Below are 14,384 nucleotides of genomic sequence, written 5' to 3' on the forward strand. Positions count from 1 at the left end.
TCAATATCTAGGGAGTTAACAACACTCAGCAGGACCGTGCCGCAAAAGTCACAGAATTACCGTATGTCCGTTCTTCCACACGTTCTCAAGAGATTCCCGAAAACCCGAAAGGCATTCTTGTAGGCGAGGATCGATGACGCAAGGTCGTCGCGGAAACATACGCAGTCTCGCGCGGATCCAATGAACAATGACAATATATGTGCAGCGAAGACTTAGCTCCGAATGAGATGCTTGTCAGGATTCCAAATAGTCAGCTCAGATCCAGGCGGGCCTCAAACCCGAATCCACAATGAGGACGCTCCGTCTGCTGAAGCATCCTGGACGATTGTCCACCCTCTTCTTGATCAGCAGAGACGGAAGATCCTTAGAACGATCTCTATGAAGAGGATCTCTATGGAGAAGAAACTCGATTGGACCCTAAGGTTTTTTTCATTTTCTTTTGAAGAGATAAACCAAATTCTCAGCAAGTAGGCATGAGCACAAGGTCGTTTGGGTGGTCGCTCCAATTTCTGGTTCTCTCGTTTTTTTAAGCACTTTGAGCCAGAAGATAATGGCAAGAGTTTCTCCCGGCAATCCAATGTATGCAGACACAGCTTGCCCTTTCGAGGGTGTGCGACCTCTAAAAAGGGGAAGTGATGGCGAGGATCGTCTGGTATTCAACGCCTTTAAGACAGCGTAATGTTCAAGCTCAGTAAGTGATTTCTAAGGGCCTTGATCGATGAAGGCAGGTCCAAAATTGCCATTCTCTTGCTACTCTCTGTGTTCCACCTCCCGGTCCACTTTCGCCTGCTTGCGGGGGGAAATAAGGGCCTATCGGATCAAGAGCAAGTACGTGCAGCATAGCACCGGATCCTTTAAATTCCAATGCTTCTCTACTCTAGTTTATTCTATTTTATATTCTATTTTTTACGGAATAGATTCATGAACGACAGAGAGCCGCGACAGACTTTTCGTCTTGAGAATCAGATCCGATTGCGCTGCTTTGTTACCATGGCTTGCTCTTCCAATCCCAGTATCAACTGTGCTATCGCGACATCTGCTACAAAGTGCTACTCGTTCGGTCAACTTTTTGTGTGGAAGGGGATGGCTGCCGGTCATGGGAACCCAATTGCCACTCCTCGTTTGGTGCCCTACTAGTGATTCCCTGATGTGATCGTGTTCGCAGGTTCAAAATGCTCCACAGCTGCCTTGACAGTGAGAACTCCCGGTTCTTCCATTAGTCTGAGCGGCCTCGGCCTTTCGCAAATTACCGTATCGAAACCCAAGCAAGACGCTCGAGAATCGAGTATACACCGCTTAGGGAAACTGCCATGCTAAGCTAGAGTGCTGCTCACATCAACGAAGTTTGTTGAGCACAGCATTCGAAGGCTTCTACCTGCGTCGCGACTGCCGAACCCAATTCTCGCATGCACAGAACCAAGGGCTTCGCAGCTGCTTGCTTCAGGCGCTGTTGTACAGCAAAAAGACCCGAAGATATTTCATGAAGGACAAAAAGGCGATGCCAACTGCTAGGCGTGGGTCTCCGACGCTAAAAAGGGGCAACATGCTCTTCATTCATTCTCGAAATATGAGAATCTACATCGGGATATAGTATCTCGCTTGTTGTCCTCAGCTGCAAGCCCAATCTAACAAGAGCAAGATTGGATCGATGCGACTGCAAGCACAAGCCTCTTTTCATCCTCTTCTTAGCCGCTGTTTCCCGAAACGAGCGCTAATCTTAAAACGGGTCAACAGGCACTAGAGTATCAGAGCATACTTTTTTTAAGCAGAGAGGTGCCGATCCGCATTCGAGCATTCTTGGCCCAGTCCCCTCCGCTGTTGCGCAAAGTGGCGCAACTTTCATCCACACAACACCCAAGCCAGAGTAAAGAAGCAAATGGCAGCACTTCAATCACTTTCCTCTCTTTACGCGCCAATGAAAATGGTCCTGGAGTCTTCTAATAAGAGATCGACAAAAAAAAAGCAGTGATCGACAGCACTGAGCATGCTCTTGAAATTCCACCTTGCACAGCGCGAGCCATTTCCACCTAGTTTAATAAAAACACAAAACAGCTCTTCATTTGCGAAAACGGACAAGTACCGTACATCTGTCTGTCACACCTCGAACTTAGATCGATTCGCTACAGCGAACTGCTCTACCGAGAGAGGTTTGCGCCCAGTGAGGTCCTCGACAACTGAATTCGTTCCAGCAAATACTCCGTCCTTGTAGTCTTGAGCGACGACGCGTAGATGTTGCACCAGACGCGGATGCATGCCGCTTTTCTCCAGGCGCGCCACAAAGTTCGGGATGCTCAGAGGTTTGTACACGAACGGCCTGCCGAGCGTACGTGTCAGCTTTTCGGCGATCTGGTCATGATTCAGTTCTTCGGGGCCGTAGAGCGGATAGATTTTTCCCGCGTGTCCTTTGGGACTCTGAAGCAGAGCAGCAATCACACGTCCTTGGTCTTCGGCGGCGATAGGCGCATGACTTGCGTCATCAAAGGGGAATTCGATGGTCCCCTTCTTCACGTTGAAACCATCCATTGGATAGGTCAGCCACTCGGCAAAAAAAAAGTTGGACGAATATGGGTTGTGGGAATCCCCGACCAATTGAAGACCTGTTCAGTAATCCAGTGGTCGCGAGATGCGTGGCTTTTGGCGTTCGCACGAGCTGGCTTTTGTGACATGTTGACAATGGAGGTGACGCCTGCTTCGATTGCTGCTTGGGCGAAAAAGGCGGCCGCTTCAACAAGACCGGGAGCGAAAGGATAAACGAAATATGCCCCCGTCACGCCCTCCAGAGCGGAGCGGATCTGATCTAGGTTCAGGAGGTCGCCCACAGCAATTTCTGCTCCTTGCTCTTTTAGCGATTCTGAACGTTGGTCTTCCTTATGCACCAATGCTCGAACTCTCTGACCTGAGTTCAGCAAGGTAGAGGTGGTGAAGCGTCCGGTTGCGCCGGTTGCACCGGCGATGAGATACAGGGGCTGGGACATGGTGCTTGTTCAGGACTGAAAGTAGGTTGATCTCTGAAACTGAGCACCTCCTTTATATGCTCCCGACGGCTCGAATCCTCTTGAGCGGTCTTGAGCAGTCCGGGAATTAGGCCTCCTGCGGATGCGCGCGTAGTCATGTTCTGAGACTGCGAACTCGGCGTAATTTCGGAAACGCCGAAGAAGCAAGCTCAAACTGCGCTGGGCGCTCGATATTGCCGAAATTAACGGGCTGAGTATCTCCGGCCGCGAATTTGACGGAAATACCGCTAACTATTGCCGGTGCGTTATTCTCTGGTGCGACACAATTTTTTGGTGCACACGCACGCGGAATCTCGGGAATACCGCGGCTCGTAGGGCTGGTTATGGTCGTCCATGGTGCTAATCGTCGGAAAAGCACTCAACTTCTTGCTCAGCAAGATGCTATATAAGCACGGCAGTGAGAACGCTATCCACCAAAACTCCTATTTTCTTCATCCAGCGCTACGCTCAGCAGTTATACAACGTTCGAAATGACGAGCGACACGCTTCGTACCATTCTTGTTACCGGTGCTACAAGAGGGATTGGTAGGACGTTCGTCGCCATTCTTCTGCAGCAAACGAACGTACGAGTCATCGCTGCCGTTCGTCACTTGCAGTCGGCAGACGCAAAAAGTCTCTCTGGTCTTCCACGGGCCTCTGGAACAACATTACTATTGGTAAAGATCGACTCGTCGCATCGTTTGGACGCACAAGCCGCATTTGCCTCTCTAAAGAGGGACGGCGTCGAAAAGATTGATACTATCATTGCGAACGCCGGAATCGCTCACGAAGGAGCTGAAGTCTCCGAAACAGATCTTGATGTGGTCGCTCAGCAAATGGAGGTCAACCTTATTGGTCCTTGGGCTCTTTTCAAGGCATTCAAAGGCCTCTTGCACACGAGCACAGTGCCCAAATTTGTCGCGTTGAGCACTGAAGTTGCCTCATTAACGCTTCGCGATAGCCTTCCACCCGTAAAGCTATCCGCGTACGGTGCCAGTAAAGTTGCTCTCAACTACTTGGTCAATCGTTTGGCTGCCGAAGAACCGTGGTTGACATGCTTCGCCATTCACCCAGGCGTGGTTAATACAGCTCTTGGTGATACGGCGATCAAATCCTTGGGCGGCATCACCATGGACAATCTGCTGCAAGACGGTAGAGCAGTAACAAAGGAGGAGGCGGCACAAAGAGTTCTCGACTTCATCGAAAAGGCCGACCAAGAGACGACATCTGGCCTTGTCTTTAACTCTTCAGATGGGAAAGTGATCCCTTGGTAACGAATGCGCATGAATGGCAGTCTTTATTTTCTTTTGCCAGACGAAAGTGAGTTTTGTTAGCTGCACAACACCGAAGAAGTTTCACCACAAACCTGAGAAAATGCAGCAGGGTGTGCTGTGCCACAGGGGTCTGCTCCCGGAGAAAGTCATTAGGCGGCAGCACGCCCTCTGTGTAGAGAAATTGGGTGTCGATATCGTCCAGGAGGCTCTCGTCGCACCATGAGGGGACAAGGGCGACATTGACTCCCTCGGACTGAACTGGCAGCGCAAAAAAGCTCCTGGTGGCTAGGGGCAGAATAACAAGGGGCTCAGCCCTTCTGTGTTCCTGTCGTCGCTATTGTTCTCGTCGACCACCCGAAACAGGGAAAGCAGGTGTATCTCGCCGCGACCCGGCAGCGCTTCCCTCTACGCCTGTTTTGTCAATCGATCTGTTGCCGCTGTGCTGCTGCCGCTGAGCAAGACTAACTTCATTCTGGGTCTGGCCCACGATAGCCACCAAAGCGGCGTCCAGGAGCTAGAAGAGAAGCTGGAAAAAGTGCTGCTGCTGCTGCTGCCCTTCTTGAGCCTGCTCTCCTAGTACTGCGGCGGTGTAGTCGCGGGATCGCGAAGCAATCGCTGGCGCAGCAAAAGCCCTTCCGGTACGCTACAGCTTTCTGCTGCTTGGCACTCGGTATCGATCAAGCCTTCTATGAACCATCTCTGTAGCCAATCGTCACCAAAAAGGCGTCATTGCTAGGTAGTAAGAAGCCATGCAAGCATAGCGCTTAGGGGCTAGGAATGCGGTTGGGCAACCAGGCATCACCTCACTGGACCATGATCGACACGAGGGTCTAATTGATGCACAACGTGTGGTGAACTGGGCAACATCCACATTGATGTCGCGCCGACTAGGGGATAGTTTTATCAGCTGCATGCTCGAGAGAAGAGAAAGCAAGTAGACCCACCTTGACTATATCGCAATCGAACCAGTTCCTCGCTCTTGGTCGGCTGGCCCAGACCATGACGCAGGTTGCAGACGACGACACCGCCTTTAGCTTGACGCCCCTCTCCCGCCCTAGGACAAGCTTAATCACAACGCGATTCGGATGAGCTTTCTCCTTCTTTTTAGCGGTCGAGAGGCCGCAAGAAGGCCGTGCCTCCGGAAAAGTCGAGGCAGCAGTGTCTTTCTCCCAGATCCTCGACGTCAGCACCATCGTAGATGTTCTCCGGCTTTCATCTTGCCCCACTTCTCGCTCCACGGCCCACACCTTGACGACTTGAATTTTGGCCGCAACTCGTGCGACAGGGACTGCCGCCCCTTATTGTGGAGAAAAGAGGTCTTAGTTGGAATTTCGCCTTCGCCGAGACGAGCGCCTGCACACGTGGCAGCCGACCGCTGCCACGCGCGCTGTAGATTGAATCGGACAGGTCTTGAGCTTATCGCGCGTGTTCTCAATTCGCTCCCTTCTTCAACCAATCATCATCTTTTACATCTCTTTGAGAGGGCCAAGCGCCTCCTACTCCGGTATCTTGTCTGAGAGAGGGCACCGGTCGCCGCGCGCGAGCACGTCGATTGTCAATGCATGCGGAGCGATCGGCATAAGCCAATCGACCCGCTTGCTGGAGGGAACCTCGGAAGCCACCCTTTAATCGTGCCGGGCAGTTTGGGCGTACTATACAGCCCCAGTTCGAGGCCTTCACTGGCGCTTCGAACAATCCGTTGAGGATTCGCAGCGATCCCGTACCTCCTCGTCATCGTACGCTCCAGAAGTGGCCGCCTCTGGCATCCACGTGGCTACCGCTGCGCCCGAATTCTTAACTATTTCACTTTGGTGTCTCCGGAGGAAGGCAAAGTGCGCAGTGTAGACTTTTGATGCCGTGTCAAATTGCTCTGCAGAAAACATGAAAGGTCAACCTTAGGTGCGTACCTTGGTATGAAGCTGAGATTGAGGTAGGTGATTCTCTTGACATGGCTGAGCTGGGTGCAGGGTAGCGGCAATGCAATGTCAGGTACTGCGTTGTACCTCATCTGATAAGCGATAGGAGACGTTTTCTCCCCGATCAGCCCACCTTTGAGAACTGGAAAAGGTGAAGGTGAGAGCGGGAGAGTAGGGAAAAGAGGAGATTCGAGTTTTGCTCTTACCTTTAGACGAACAATCGTGCGTTTCAGGCAGGTTGGGGTTCATGCGTGAGCACAGGCGAACCAAATCTGTTGGGGCCAAATTGACCAGCAGCTGCAGTAAGTTGGAGTCAAGACTTTGGCCGTCGTGTGCTGTAAAATTACGAGGCAGCGTCTTGAGACGAGGCAACAGGACATTGACACTGATCACGTCAGGCGGGCTAACTTTCCTTTCAGGCAGATTCACCTTTGTCAAAGGTGAGATAAGAGGCGTAGGGCGCGGTCAACGATTTGGAGAGTGCGTCATCTAGGGGGCATCCATAGATCTGCAGTCCGCAGGGAAGCGAGCAAGCCGGACAGTACTGATAGCACGCAAAATCTCCGTCGATGGCTTTTCCCTTTGCTTGGACAATAAGGCTGGTCCCGATGCTAGCACTTCGTGAGAGACAGTACTAGTGAGCGGCACAGGCCAAACTGCAGCACTTGCTAGCAAGCTTTTTCGACGTGTCATTGGCCAACGCGATAGCGATCAATTGGTAGCAGCTCAAAGCGACTTATGGTGCGCAGCTCATGGCAGCCACCTTCGAAGCCCGTGTTCTCGCCAGCTTGGTGGAGAAGTCCTGACGCGCCATCAACTTCAGAACTTCTCACTTTCATATACAAGTTCGTTCAACTGTGTGCATGCTTCATACCAAGAGATAGGAATCAGAATTCAGGAATGTTTTCAACAAATGTGGGGTATCTTTCTATAGCTTTAGCGAATGCAACTTTTGAGCTCTACTAAAAACGTCGGCAGTTGTTACGTGCCAATCATTTGTGGTGTCCTTTTCAATCGTGCGCTATCGTCTGATAATAAGGTTTTAATATTCCTCGTGAAAGTGTTCAACTGCCAGAAATGTCCGTGCGTGCTCCCGCGTCGGAGCGATAGTCCACACTGGCAATTAGCGGGCACAAGAAAGAACTCTGAGCCAATGCCTTTCTTTGGACGCCAGAATACAGGTTTGTCCCGCTCAATAAACGAACACCAGCATCGTCGGCCTTCCTTGCCGCCCATCGCATCGGACACCATGGAGAAGGTACTTTACGGAGATGAGGCTTTACAAGTCATCAACAGAGAGCTACGCAGCTCTTTGAAAGCGCGTCAGCTCCTCGGGCCTTTCAAAGAGCACTTCACCGAGCAGGCCGAAACTTTTCTCCACGGCGGGCAAATTCGCCTGGCTCGCGTGTTCGTTGTCCCTCATCAAGACACCATCGCTGTGATCGACGCAGTCTCCCGATACTGGGAACGCTTTTTTAGCGCTTCCATTCATACTGGATTGCCGAGCTGGATGCCAATCATTGAATGCGTGTTGGCGCAAGGCCCGTCGAGACCACTTGTAGCGAAAGTCCTGCAAGCATCTGGTCCTTCTCACGTCACAGCTTTCTACCGCGGTCAGCTGATGGCACGTGTCACACCCCTACTCCTCGTCAGCCTGGCGCTTCTTGATGGCGCCACCATGCACATGTCGCAAACACATCAGAAGGACGTTGTGCTCCGGCTAGTAGGCTTTCGCTCAGGTGCGTACACGACCTCTTGGTGCCGTACGTCGGATGACTGATAGAGGATGGACAGAGATTGTTGTCTCACAATTCCAAGGTACCTGTCTTGCTCATATAGAGCGGAATACTAGTGGAACGCTTTCAGGAACGTGAGCTCGTTGTGTCAGCATATGCCTCAGCGTTCGATTAAAACTCGTTCCCGGCAGCTATCCGTTGGATGTCGATTATCAAGGCTTCTTACAAACAGGACAGTCATGGCACAACCCTAATGACCTCCTACCATCGTCCGACATTCAGCAGGCTATCCGTCTATGCGGATTTTCGGGTCTTGAGGATGAGATACACACACTAGGCTTCCTCCAGCAACAAATGATGACGCTTCCGGTGGCTACCCAATACATGCGCCTCGCCATGCAAGCTTATGAAGTAGCTTTCATTGGCTTCGACAGCAAAAGTGTTTTAGTGCCATTCCCTTCATCCAACTCCGAAGCAAACTCACGTCCAAATCTGCAGCAGCGGCAGAAAAATCGACAGGATGAGGAAGATCTGGACATTGACGCCATATCGCCCTGCGAGACAGATCAAAAGTGCCAACACCTACTCGAAGAAGCTATGGGAGCTTTACGTGAATTAATGAGCTCAGAGTACTTGTGAGTCTACCTGACATGATCCTGCTCCTTCTATTCATGAAAATTTGTACACTTCCGCGTAGGGATAAGTTAGGCCGACCCAACGCTCGTCGTCATGAAGCACAACTTCGAGAATTTCACGTCCATAGCTGGGTTGCACTTCTTCGGTCTCTTCTATCTGCCTCTCACGACAGACGTGCCTCGGCGAGTACGGACGCACAAGAAACGGAGGCTTACATCGAAACTATTTACCTCCCGGGAACTTCTGTTTCGAAGCAAGCGATTAAGGCATGGCTGACGTGCTGGAGCCTGTGCCGGGTCATTGTTAACACACAGGTGCTGCCAGGCTTCATCGGCAGCCATAACACTGACCGCTCTTGTTGGCTCGTCTGACGAGAGCCTTTAAGGACTAAGTGTCGTTAAAGTCTTCCGTGATACCCTCAAAGTACGTTCTTGCTCAGCGTCTTCCTATACACTGACGATGGTCAGTCCTCTCGACTCTTAATGAAGGAAATACAAGTTTCCCTTCATTTGTCTGCAAATGGAAAGAAGGCTTTTAGATCCTTACGTTGACGCCGTTCTGTACTGAAACGCCTTTCCAGCTCGCGCCCTTCAAGGTCGCGCCAGCGGCAGGGATCGACTTGGCTCGAAGGGGTCCATGGGCAGCAACATTAAGTTGAGAACTCGGGTGCAGCGGTAATCACGTGGTCGCCGAAGGCGATCACGGCGGAGCGTACGATCATCGAGGAAGTACTGGATCAGCTGCGAATCCTCAACGGAGTGCCTGAGCGCCAGCGAAGGCCTCCGGCTGATGCTGTATAGTACACCCAAACTGCCTGATCTTGCTCAAAGGGAGATCAATCCCTTCGGCGACGTCGATCGCTTCGCGATCGGCGTCATTGCCGACAATCGTTGTGCGATGCGCGTACACCGACCGGTGCCCTCTCAGACGTAGCTGAATTCGAGGGCGATGTCAATCGATTGAAGTTGTTGGATCAAAAGAAGAAGTACATCAAGGACAAGCCGAAGGCTCGTTGCCTTGCCTTCGGCAAAAAATATGTTTCCAAATCTATACTCCGCTTTGGAGCTGCTCGGGCCAGCTCTGTCTTTTGAAGCTAGTTTGAGCCGAGATTGACCGGCATGTGCCTTTCACAGATGAAGTTGTTATGCTTTGCTGTCGTTTCTGCGGATACATAGAGGGAATGACAGCGTTCGACTCTTGCCTCTCGCTGAGTCTGTCGGTGGCAGGCCCATCTACATCATCGCTTACGGCACCTTCTTTCTCTTCTTCCTCCTCGTTGCCCTTGCGCGAAACATCCAGACGGTGTTCGTCGCGCGCTTCCTCTGTGGAGCTGCCGGCTCCGTGGGTGCCACAATGGTGGAAGGCACTCTGTCGGACATCTGGACCCGTGGGGAGCGTGAGGTGCCCATGGCCTTTCTTTTCCCTCTCTGCCCTCTTTGACACGCCTATCAAGCCCATCTTCTTCAGCTGGACTGGCGGTGGCGGCGTCAGCTGTCAATGGATTCACTGGACTTTGGTCAAACTAGCTTTTCTTCTTCTCGTCCATACGATGTGCTCACTGGCATATCTGCTGACGGTAGTAGCTCATCTCATCGGTCCCTTCGGCTGCGCTGGTCTTCCTGACCTTCAATCGCGAGATTTAGCTCTCTGTCAGGCAGAGGAAGGGGCAGCCAAGCGAAAGGCCCACCCTGGCTGGCATGGCCAGGAAGATCAAAGCTTCGCTCTCGACCTCGCTCGTCAGACCGCTGAGGGAGTGAGCTTGTGTACACGCACAGGGGACTCTTTCCCCTTCCAAAGATCAGTCGCTGAGGTGGCAACGACGTAGTGCTCCCGGTGACAGAGCCCATCGTGCTCTGCCTCTCGCTTTGGATCTCATTTGCCTGGGGTACTCTTTATATTTTTCTGGAGTCGGTGCCCCTCGTCTTTGCGCAGTACGTTATCGCACAGGGGCCTAGCTTCGTGGGCATGGCTATCGACGCCTTGATCGGTTTTGCTATCCACCTCATCTATGTCCAGCGTTCCAAGCGTCAAGCCGGCAGCACGCCCGAGACGAGGCTAGGCGAGGCGTGCTTGGGTGCAGTCGCCTTTGCAGCCAGTGAGTTCCAACCTCTTATCTCCTGTCTCATCTGCCTATGCTGACCGTCCCCGGGGAGAACGGGCTTCTTCTTCTATGCGTGGACCGGTCTGCCGCAACTTCCGTGGATCGTACCCCAGATTGCCTCGGCCTGCATCACGGTCCGCCGGTACTCGGTCTATGTGAGCTGCGGTTCCACTCCTCTATTCGTGTCGCACACCTGGCTGACCAGCCACGCAGGCCTGCATTCTCATTCACCTGTCCGAGTGCTACGGTTTGTATACATCGTCGGCGCTTGCCGCTCAGAGCTTCCTTCGGAATGTGTTTGCCACCAGTGAGCGTCCCTGCCTCTTGCCGAGCTTTTCCCCTCTGGCTCCCCCGTGCTCGTAGCCTTTCCATTGTTTGCAGCCGATAGTGAGTCACCCAGCACCTATTCGCCGTCAAATGGCTCTCTCTCTGATGGAAGAGAGTCCACAGTGTACCGCAAGCTGACGTATAGATGGGCGTCTACGCTTCTGTGCTTCCTCGCCGCCACCCTCGCCCTATTTCCTTTTCTCCTCGTCCGCTACGGCAATGCGCTGCGCGAACGCTCGCCTTTTGCCACCAAACAGATACTTGCACAGGTTCGCAACGAAGCCAGCTACACTTCAGCAGTACCTGCCGTCTTGTCCATGACGTTAATCGATGCCTAGCTGCCAGTGTCCACGGCTCATAGACGATCCCTTGCCGCAACTGAAAGAAGCGAGATTTCTGTACCGTTGCCCATCCGTGCTCTGCTGGAGCTGCTGATCGTCCGTTGTAGGTGAACAGTGGCCGGACCTTAGTCCCGCTCTAGGGCCTGCCAAAGCTCCTTGTGACGGATCCCTTACTTCTTAGTGATGGTACCGTACAACTAGCTTGCAACGACGACATGGACAAATTCTTCGACGTCCTCAAGTGCCTGCAACGACGGGCTTGTCTGGAAGACGACCCAGAGGAGGGTTGCCTTTTGTAGAAGCACCGCCTTATTGTGTGATCAGGGCAGGCTACATGCCTTCTCGGCTGCCACACACCAGCCTGCTGGGAAGCGGCGAATACGGTCTCATAATTTTTTAGAATGGCCTGCGCTTTTAGTATTACTTACTAGTAATTCAAGCACCAGGTTAGCATAATCAACGCCTTTTCTCCAAGATCCGACTTCCGAATAGTGGCGCTGAATCGCGTACGTTTCTGGGGAATACGCAGCTATATATTACATGGGGTCCTCGCAAGTTATTCAGTGTTCACCTAAACTATCGCGCCATGAGATTCTCCCACGAAACGACGCTGGACAGTTACAGCGAGTCCTTCAACCTTGCCGACTGGCTTTTCACTTTATCCGAGGAAGAATACCATGCATGCCAGGCCGGACATCGCGCAATTGGGGTCGTAGGCAAACGTGAAGGGATGGTCAACGTAGAATCGATAGGAGGCTCTCTCATCATTCAACATTACCGAACTGTGGTTGCAGAGCGTGATCGAGTGCTCATGAAGTCACCGCATAGTAGAGCATACCTTTTGCACCTCATACCTGCGCCAGTCGGTGTCGCCTGGGAAATGGAGATCATCCAAAAGGGTCAAACAAGAACTTTCAGGTGTACAATTGATATTCAACTCCCGCTTCTTCTCCGTCTACTGTCGTCTATGATCGCCACGCCTTTCTTTATCCGGCGCCATCTAGTGCAAGAGACAGACGGCTTTGCACAAGACATGTCAACGAAAATGTCGAAATGAGTATATTGATAAACAGATGCAATACAAGTGGAGCAATAAGGCAGAAAAGAGCTGTACGACAGCGATTTCATAGCTGTAAAGTGTGTGATGGCGCCACAGGTGAGCTTTTTCGGGCCAAGCGGCAGCCAATGTAGTGACATACAAGAGTTAAAGCTCATTTCCCTACCTCCACCGAGGGAGGGCAGAACAAATGCCGAGTTCGCACAGCGCGGCAGCTCGGGCTACAGGCATAGACGAATTCACCATCTGCGGCATTGTCCTCGAGATGCATTCCTCAACTTCAATCCATCCGGAAGACGTGCGCACGCCGATGCACAATCAGACGCTCACCACCACAACAAGGCGGCAATTTTTGAGCTAAGGCCAAGACGGGCTATGTTGTTAAACCGGAGGCGGTAGGCGATACATAATTACTGGAAGAGAGCGTGAAGCAAGGCACAAAAGACGAGCGGCTCATCTCCCGCCTTTTCAGGACACCCTCGAGTCGCGCTTGCGAGGTTGAACATTGATCAGGGGTTACAACGAAGAAAGATCTCCGTACAAGAGCCTCTCGCGAGAAAAACCTGCGACCTTGAAAGGTGATTATCACTTCCCGGCTTTTGAATAATTTGTTCTCTCTATGTATGTAAAAAGGCGATGATGAAAGTCAAGTACCTTCAACTGCTAGGCTTTAGGATTTAGAAATGATTCTTGGGAGCCTGACTGCTCTCGTCGATCACGGTCCATGCCTGGTCAATTGCTTCTACCCACTTGTCTCGCAAGGGGCCCTTTTCGAAGGCAATAAGTTTTCTTCTACATGCTTGATCGAGGACGCTGAAAAGATGACTTTATTATTGTACTCTTTTTTTTTGACTGAGTGGTGCATGGACCATCGCAATGCTGCCTCTGCTAAGGGGATCACTTGCGCCTAAGCTTCTGGCTTTATGACCTCTGTCGCCTTGAAGATAGAGACAATGGCGCTCGAGGCCATCGGGGCAGATTGGAGACTGTCGATGGCTTTGACTTCTTTGGCCGACGCATCTTTTTCAAGCGCTCGGACCACCGGAATATTTAGCAATTCACGTCTCCAATGGCGCCCATTCTAGCCATGCGAACAAGCACAACGGAAAGCCTGCGACGCCTCCTGTAGCCTTCTTCGGTGCTCGTTCTCTATCAATTTATCATATTCTTCATGCCTTTTTTTTGTCGGATCAATTGGAAACGTCGGCGGCTTCGAAGGTAGGAGACTGGTCAGGACTGATGCGTCTCTGTCAAGCGCTCGGACCCTTAAGACATTTGAGAAAATTGCCGTTTTCGACGGCTGTTGTGCCCTGGAACTTACCTTTTCGTTGAGCATAAAGTTGACTCGCTGTTCGTTCTGGCACCTGCAGGTCCATCAGCAAAACGATGCAATCCTTGAAGCGAGGTCGTTGGAAGGATCGGGTCTGCTAATAGCATTGCAATTAAAGATGTCTTCAAGCGTGCGATTAGCCCGAAAAGAAAGAAAATGTATCTCGCTTATCCCAAGATTTTGACCGGCACCTGGCCGCCAGCCGTGTTGACGAGTCGTGGTTTGAGACTTGTCCCACTGCTCTACAAGCTTTTTAGTGGAGCCTACAAGCCTCTCATTTATCCAGAGGTTGTGCTTTACTAGATCCCTTCTCTCTCCCACACCCACACCCACACCAGAACAACGTTTTGGCCTAACTCCGATGCGCAAGTACTTAGTGCCGCATATCTCCGGTCGCGTATACGTCCCATGAGCTTACGTTTACTCTTTACAAGCAGTACGTGATGTACAACACTGCTAAATCCTTGCTCAGAAAACGCGAGCAGACCGCAAAAAGCTTAGGGCAAAGCTCTGTTTGCCAGACAGCTTGCTTAACTTGCTTTGTGCGACAAGGCCCGTATATAAAACGCGGATTGTTTGCGCACTTCGAACCTCAGACAGAGTGGAGATCGGTTCAGAAACTTGGAGCAACACAACTTCGGCGACCATCAGACACTTCGAGTACTCTAAACGA

The 14,384-nt window shown here is 51.8% G+C and overlaps 4 protein-coding genes across 4 annotated transcripts; 3 read left to right on the forward strand and 1 right to left on the reverse strand.

The window, feature by feature from the left end:
• Nucleotides 1–2,094: 2,094 nt before the first annotated feature.
• On the reverse strand, nucleotides 2,095–2,975 carry FA10DRAFT_297780 (NmrA family protein; the record flags this gene model as incomplete). The annotated part of the gene is made up of 2 exons (XM_025524546.1): nucleotides 2,095–2,597; nucleotides 2,648–2,975. 2 exons carry the CDS (start codon nucleotides 2,973–2,975, stop codon nucleotides 2,095–2,097), a joined length of 831 nt encoding a protein of 276 aa, XP_025373971.1.
• A 483-nt stretch (nucleotides 2,976–3,458) lies between these two features.
• FA10DRAFT_297784 (NAD(P)-binding protein) lies at nucleotides 3,459–4,307 on the forward strand. Its single transcript, XM_025524547.1, has one exon. The coding sequence runs from the start codon at nucleotides 3,485–3,487 to the stop codon at nucleotides 4,265–4,267; it is 783 nt and encodes a 260-aa protein (XP_025373972.1). The 5' UTR covers nucleotides 3,459–3,484; the 3' UTR covers nucleotides 4,268–4,307.
• A 3,046-nt stretch (nucleotides 4,308–7,353) lies between these two features.
• Nucleotides 7,354–11,682, forward strand: FA10DRAFT_282026 (hypothetical protein). The gene is made up of 15 exons (XM_025523743.1): nucleotides 7,354–7,922; nucleotides 8,050–8,053; nucleotides 8,111–8,554; nucleotides 8,980–9,017; nucleotides 9,136–9,229; nucleotides 9,386–9,484; nucleotides 9,731–9,951; nucleotides 10,139–10,308; nucleotides 10,464–10,621; nucleotides 10,709–10,811; nucleotides 10,870–10,963; nucleotides 11,020–11,043; nucleotides 11,107–11,252; nucleotides 11,322–11,427; nucleotides 11,526–11,682. The coding sequence occupies exons 1-15, from the start codon at nucleotides 7,433–7,435 to the stop codon at nucleotides 11,621–11,623; spliced, it is 2,289 nt and encodes a 762-aa protein (XP_025373973.1). The 5' UTR covers nucleotides 7,354–7,432; the 3' UTR covers nucleotides 11,624–11,682.
• Nucleotides 11,683–11,874: 192 nt separating this feature from the next.
• On the forward strand, nucleotides 11,875–12,425 carry FA10DRAFT_269880 (hypothetical protein). Its single transcript, XM_025522915.1, has one exon. The coding sequence runs from the start codon at nucleotides 11,911–11,913 to the stop codon at nucleotides 12,379–12,381; it is 471 nt and encodes a 156-aa protein (XP_025373974.1). The 5' UTR covers nucleotides 11,875–11,910; the 3' UTR covers nucleotides 12,382–12,425.
• The last annotated feature ends 1,959 nt before the right edge of the window (nucleotides 12,426–14,384 follow it).

This window comes from Acaromyces ingoldii (genome assembly GCF_003144295.1).
Source record: "Acaromyces ingoldii strain MCA 4198 unplaced genomic scaffold FA10scaffold_9, whole genome shotgun sequence".
NCBI classification, from domain to species: Eukaryota; Fungi; Basidiomycota; class Exobasidiomycetes; order Exobasidiales; family Cryptobasidiaceae; genus Acaromyces; species Acaromyces ingoldii.

Bases quoted from the DNA above. Each gene is read 5' to 3' on its own strand.
- FA10DRAFT_297784 (XM_025524547.1), top strand. From the start codon at position 3,485: ATGACGAGCGACACGCTTCGTACCATTCTTGTTACCGGTGCTACAAGA.
- FA10DRAFT_282026 (XM_025523743.1), top strand. From the start codon at position 7,433: ATGGAGAAGGTACTTTACGGAGATGAGGCTTTACAAGTCATCAACAGA. The intron at 9,485-9,730 runs GTAGCTGAATTC...GCGGATACATAG, and splicing joins CGACCGGTGCCCTCTCAGAC to AGGGAATGACAGCGTTCGAC. The intron at 11,253-11,321 runs GTTCGCAACGAA...ATCGATGCCTAG, and splicing joins CCAAACAGATACTTGCACAG to CTGCCAGTGTCCACGGCTCA.
- FA10DRAFT_269880 (XM_025522915.1), top strand. From the start codon at position 11,911: ATGAGATTCTCCCACGAAACGACGCTGGACAGTTACAGCGAGTCCTTC.